The following is a 6,439-nucleotide window of genomic DNA, read 5'->3' on the forward strand; positions in this document are numbered from 1 at the left end:
ACGTGCGTTAGTGTTTCATGTAAATGATACATCGTACTGTGTGGTTATCTTTCTACAACTTACTTTTTTTATGCAACAGCACATCTTGGAGATCTGCTGTTCTTTTTCATGTCTGGATTGCATTTTAATGTATATTGCAGATTACACAGCATCTCCCCACTAAGGATAGTTGTCATAACTTTTTTTCTCCTATTTTTTTCTCCTATTAAAAGCCTTCCTGGACTCTCACATGGCTGACTACAGTTGAGTCCGAGACCCAGTAGCTTAAAACCCACACTGGGCGCAGGTGCATGTGTGCCCAAGATCCCAGGAGGAGGATAGAGGAAAAGGGATAGCATGGTCATCCCTCCAAGGGGTGATTTTCCACGTTCTCTCTCACTGTCTCTGTCTCTGTCTCTCTCTCTGCAGTGAGCACATATGCCTTAAAGCAAAAATCTCTTTAAAAAAAGCTTTCCAAGCTTTCTTGTACATGACTTCTAATGCACACATATGTTTCTTTAGAATAAGTATTTAGAGGTTGAATTTTGGGGTCACAGAATATACATATTCCAAAATTTTCATAGATCCTGCTAAGGTGATTATATCACTTTTTTCTCCACCAGCAATTTATAAGTTGAGTACTTGTTTTTCCTCACCTATTTTAACATTAAATATATTTGTCTGAACATTTATAAGGCTTGTGATATTTTTATCACTGTTTAAATTGGCCTTTTATTTACCATTATTATCGAAGGCTGGCCCTTCTCTTCTTCAAACACAACTCTAATTCCAGATTTTCTTGAAGATCTGGAAAAAAATCCTATTTCAAAAATATTAAAAATCGCTCATTGATGATAGTGTATAACCAGAAAGAGATAATACTGTCCAAAATGGACTGGATTTGGGGGATATTTCTTTGAAAAAATTTTAAAATTTAAAATAATTTAACTGTAATCCTGGGCCAAAGAAGAAATGAAACAGCTAGGCCTGTGTGGATTCTCCCAAGGACAAAATCTGTTAGATCAAGTTACTTGTGCCCAATACCATTCTCTAAGAAAATACCCATTTATTAAAATGGCTACGTAAAAACTTACTCATTACCATTGACCACCGTATTTCTCATGATATGGTTTAGATGGGTGACTGCTTGTTAGCTGCACTGAGTGGTGCAGTGGCAGAAAACAGTGCAAGCAGGCTGCGTAGTAGGGGGCAATGGAACAGCCACTTCCTCGTCCTTTTCTCACCGGCCACCATAGAGGGAAGGAGGCAGCCATCATGTGTCCCATCTATATTATTACTCCCCTCTACTTCCAGAGACAACGACTGAGTGAATGCAGGTGCGCACTCACTAAAGTGAGTTAGACATAGTATCGCCCCTGTGCAAGAAGTTCTGGGAAACATAAAACACCTTTTCCTGATTTTCCTTATCAAATTTCATAAAACATTTACTTAGAAAAATGAAAACTTTGTATGTGATATATACACACATACCATTTCAGCTATTCAAAAGGACGACATCCTGTCACTTGCTGTTAAATGGGTGAGCCTGAAGGACATTAGATTAAGTGAAATAAGCCAGGCATAGAAAGAGAAACACCACACGTTTTCCTTCATGTGTGGAAATGGGAAAAACGACCTTATAGAGGATGAAGAATGACTGCTGGAGGCTGGGCAGAGGGAAGAGCAGGATAGAGGGATGTCGATGAATGGAAATAAAATTGCAGCTAGATAGGAGGAACAATTTCTTTTCTTTTTCTTTTTCTTTTCTTTTTTTTTTTTTTTGAGAGGTTTTTTGCTATAGGGCGTGTACACTCGCCAGACAGAGACAGAGAGACAGAGAGACAGAAAGCGAGAAATCACTCCCCAGGGGGGATGGCCACGCCGCAATCCCTTCTCCTTCGTTCTCCTCTCGGGATCTTGGGCACGCACGCACACGCGCCTGGCATGAGTTTAAGCCACTGGGTCCGGGACTCAAACTGCGGTCAACTACGTGGGAGTCCAGTGACATAGCCATTACGCTAACTTCTGGTCACAGGAGGAACAATTTCTAGTGTTACACAATACGGGGGGGGGGATATGAATGACAACAACTTGTGCATCTCAAAGTAACTGAACGAGAGGGTTTTGAATATTCACAATATAAGTAAATTACAAGTGGTTGAGAAGATGGGCATCAAGACTCATCTTGATTTAATTACCACTTAGTGTATCTTGTACTGAAAAGTCACATTGTACCCTCCACAAATATGTAGAATTATTATATGTTAATTGAAGAATATTTTTTAAAAAACCAAACATTTTAGTAACAATAGTGGCATGCGTCTACTACAGAAAATTTAGGAAACAGAAAAGTGCTAGGAAGAAAATAAAAATCACCCATTCTTGTAGCACCCCAAATAACCAAAATATTGTTAATATTTGGTATATATCCTTCTACTGCAGTCCTTTTGGTCTGTGGATAAACACAGAAGCTGTGGAGATTTTAGGGGTAGAGCATACATATTAAGTTTACTTTCCCTCTAATTATTCCTCCAATCCTATTTCCCCCTACTCTTCCTCTGCTAATGTCCCAGGAGAAAATGAGATTTGCGACTAGTGAAAATCATAGGACTTCAAAATGCATAAACGGGGTCAGCAGGGTGGTATGGTGGTTAAAGTGCTGGATTTCCACATGGTGGACCACAGTTTGAGCCCTGTACACACAGCTTGAAACTCAGGCCAGGCATGTGCATGTGTGCAAAATGCCAAGAGGAGAATGCAGCAGAAGAGATTGTGGTATGGCCATCCTGCCTGGGGGGTGCTTGCTCACTTTCTCTCTCTCCCTCTCTGTCTCTCTCTGTCTATACTTCTTTGGTGAGTATATGTACCTTGTAGCAAAAACTTAAAGGAAAAAAAAAAATGCATGAACTCGGCCATGTTAGCAAAGACCCAGCCGTGGGCAGAGTAAAGGTCATAGATGTTCCCGACAAGGAAGAAAGGACGGTGTAGGATGGTGTGACGGTGCTGACAGTCTGGACTCCGAGTGGCCCTACTGCTCGGGGAATGCACTCCTCTGCTTTTGTTTTTTTCTAGTCAGTGCCCTTTGGTGGGCTGTGGTTGGCTGCTTTTTCCAGAGGGTGCTGGGCTGTCTCCTTTCCCTCATCTCAGCCTGTCTGTATCCCTTCCTTTCTTCCTGGCAATCTGTCAGTCCAGCAATACTTTTTGTGGTTTGTTCAGTCACTCCTTCAAACGTCTTTCACCATAACTTGACGTCACTTTCTGTTGCTTCCTATGTAGTTCTGAGTAATTTTAGAAGCAACTGCAGAAGTCACAGTCCAATCAGAGAAAGGATGTGGCTTGGAGCCTTTCTTCTGGGAGCTTGTCAGGCAGTGCTGAACTGCAGCACCAGGGCCTCCTGGCCCAGGAGGCAAAAGATTCCATAGGACCCCTCTTGTCCCAAATTCAAAGGAATTGTTAATAGAATATATACTTTCCTCCAGATTAAAAAAAATAATAATAATGGAGATCTTATTCACTTCGGGTTTATAATCTTAGGTTTCTGTTTTAAGGAACAAAAGTATGCCGTGTCACCTCCCACAGTCTTTTCAGACTTAGGGCTGTGGGACATTTACGCAGAAGTACACCGATATGTGCCCTGACCCAGAACAGACAGCAGCTAACTCTACCCACAGGCACAACAGACAGCCACTGATGATACCCGGTTGGACAATGTTCCCTCTCACCTACTTTCTTAATCTCGCTCTCAAAGTTTTCTTGCCTGCTACAGCCTGGTAGTCTATTTGTGAAGTCTTGGGGACCATAATAGTTGAAGTTAGGTTTGGCTGTTGGTTATGGTAAAACAAAATGGGAGAGGATTAGAGGAGCTGGAGATTTCTCTCTCTCCCTCATGTGAACATCTTGGAGTTGGAAGTACAGAGCTGGTGTGGTGGCTCGGTTCTGTGGAGTCCTCAGGGAGCCCACTCCTTCTGTTCTAGAGTTCCAACAAGCGTGGCCTTCATACCCGAGATCAATACCTGGTCTAAGACGGAGCTTCAGCTGTCGCATCTGTGTTCTGGGAAATCAGTTGGAGAACGGGGTTGAGAAAGCTGCCCTCTTAGGACAAGACCCAGAAGATGTACCATGGCATATTCACTCCCATTCCATTAGTCATACAGATAAACCTAGCTGCAAGAGAGGCTTGGAAATGTCAGTTATCTGGTGGCCGGCTAGGAAATGAGGAAAATGGCTACTGGGGAATAAGCAGCAATTTCTGTCACAAGGGCTTGTTGGAATTCCAAAATGCCACTCTGAGAATATAAGTGGCCCAGAGAGGGGGTTTCCAACTCCAGTCACCATCCAGGGCTTTTGTAGGGATCAGAGTGCTGTTGTGGAAAAGCTCACCTCATAAGAATGGGGTGTGTGCCCAGGGACAGGCTGAGAGGGCTGTCCAGAGAGCCGGGAGTAGGAACACAGATGAGTTTTCCCTGAGGCCCTGATGTGTGCCTACATCTTCCACATCAGAAGGATGACTGTAGAAATAAGGGTTAGCCATGAGTTCTGTGAGCTCCTAGAGGTCTCACTACTGCAACTCAGGACAGAACTGGTGTCTTCAGCACCTGATAGGTGCAGGGCACTGAGCTAGGAGCTGTTCTGTCATTTAATTTTCACAGAAACTTTTTGTCTTCTTCGTTACCATGCCATTTTACAGACATGGAAACAGGCTGTGTGATGAAATCATACAGCTAGTAAGTAGAAAGAGGGTTTTAATCTGTTACTCTTTCAGTATAGAGTACTACATTGGAGGTTCAAGGTTCCAAATACATATGTTCTTGAAAAATGTGTGCACTGACTTTTTGTAAGAGAATCACATACAAGGCCAGGTAGAGGAGGGTGGTTGTGGCTACTATGTATAGGCTGTGAATACTTTGGTCATTTGTCTTGTGTGAATATTTTAGTAAAACAAAGACTTCTTTAATAAAAATACTCACCCCTAATTTATTGTAGGAATCCAGATTTTCCTATGTCAGTTTGAACTAAATCAAGATGTTCTACCTATTCATCTAAGTATACTTTGGATCATGAGGCTTAATTTTGCAATGACCTAACTGTAATTTCACTAATAAGATTGTAAATGTTAACATAATTTAACTAATGCTGATTTTCTCATAGGATGAACACATGAATGATGATCTTTCAGTGGAACAAAATGAAAATGCCCCGGTACAAATAAATCTCAACCAGCGTCCTGATGGGCCTCCCAAGCAGAAAAAAGAGACAGGGTAAATGAAATTATTTTATCAGTAATTCAAAGAAATGGATGAAAATACTGTGGGGAAAACTGAGTGACTGATTAAGTGGTCAGGAGATGGAAGGAGATGGAAATTTCTCTCACATTAGCTCAAAAATATTTGAAGTCAGAATGAAAGCAAGACTGATAAAACAGATCAGACAACTAAATTAATGTTTCACCCTAGGACTGGTTTTAATGAGAATAATTGCTAAGAGAAATTTCTTTTTATATTTATTCATATAAAGCAATTATTGTCCCTCCAGTGCATTTGTTTCTTTATTCATGAGAGAGCACGTGTGTGTGCATGAGAGAGAGAAATGAGCACCCGGGTCATGCCACAATCCCCTTCCTTCAGCCCTCCAGCCCATCAAATCCTGGGCACTGTGTCCAGCATGTTCAGGCTGACCAGGCTGGAAATTTGAACCATGGGCGCCATGTGGGATCTAGCTTCTCTTGAGCAGCACATTACTGTTCACCATGGAGCTGGCTTTCCAGTGTATTTTTAAAGGGTGGTGGTTGTGAAACTTCCATAACTTAAAAAGCATGACTTCAACTTGGTGAATGTGAATTTTCTGAACCACTTATAGGTGAAAGGCATTTATTTTGATTCTCCTGACTGCTTCAGGTACAACTATGCAGTGACCCTACAACTGCTGGGCTTGGATGACGGGACTGAGTTCAGAGATAGGAATCCTGTCCTGATGAAAGGGGCTTACCTGTCCTTTCTCTCTCTGCGCCACCTGCGAATCAGAGAGCTGCAGGTACGTGGGTGGCCCGGCATGCTGATTTCAGGCATCTGAAATGCCTGGTTGTAGGCAGAGGACTTTCCTGCTATTGCAGCAATGTGTTTTTGTACTTTTACTCTCTGGGGTGGTGTGTTCCTGTCTCTGCAGTAGGGTTGACCAGCTGCCCACAAAGCCTCCCTCTAAGTTGCACTCCATAGGATGGAGCCAGGAAAAGGCAGGGGCCTGATTCTGTTTTTTCTTTGTTTTAGCGCATCTGCTTAGGAATTCTGAACTATTTCAGATCTGTTGAGCGAACCCTGACAATCAATACTTCAGGCCTTACCTTGGTTTCAGGGAACTTGGTCCCCACCGTGGAAGGTAGTTCCTGGATAAATACTGCAAAAGGAGGCTTGGGCACCTTGCAAGGTCTAGGAGCTCACCACTACGTCCATGCGACACCTGCTGA

The 6,439-nt window shown here is 42.5% G+C and overlaps 1 protein-coding gene across 1 annotated transcript in view; it reads left to right on the top strand.

Moving 5' to 3' along the window:
- CCDC162P (coiled-coil domain containing 162) overlaps nt 1-6,439 on the top strand; it is a 185,821-nt gene that overhangs the window by 33,268 nt on the left and 146,114 nt on the right. The window contains exons 11-13 of the mRNA XM_027775129.1: nt 5,128-5,237; nt 5,874-6,009; nt 6,243-6,419. Coding sequence (XP_027630930.1) covers nt 5,128-5,237; nt 5,874-6,009; nt 6,243-6,419 — 423 coding nt within the window. The remainder of the gene's footprint in view (nt 1-5,127; nt 5,238-5,873; nt 6,010-6,242; nt 6,420-6,439) is intronic.

This window comes from Tupaia chinensis, unplaced genomic scaffold (genome assembly GCF_000334495.1).
Source record: "Tupaia chinensis unplaced genomic scaffold, TupChi_1.0 Scaffold000527_1, whole genome shotgun sequence".
NCBI lineage: Eukaryota > Metazoa > Chordata > Mammalia > Scandentia > Tupaiidae > Tupaia > Tupaia belangeri.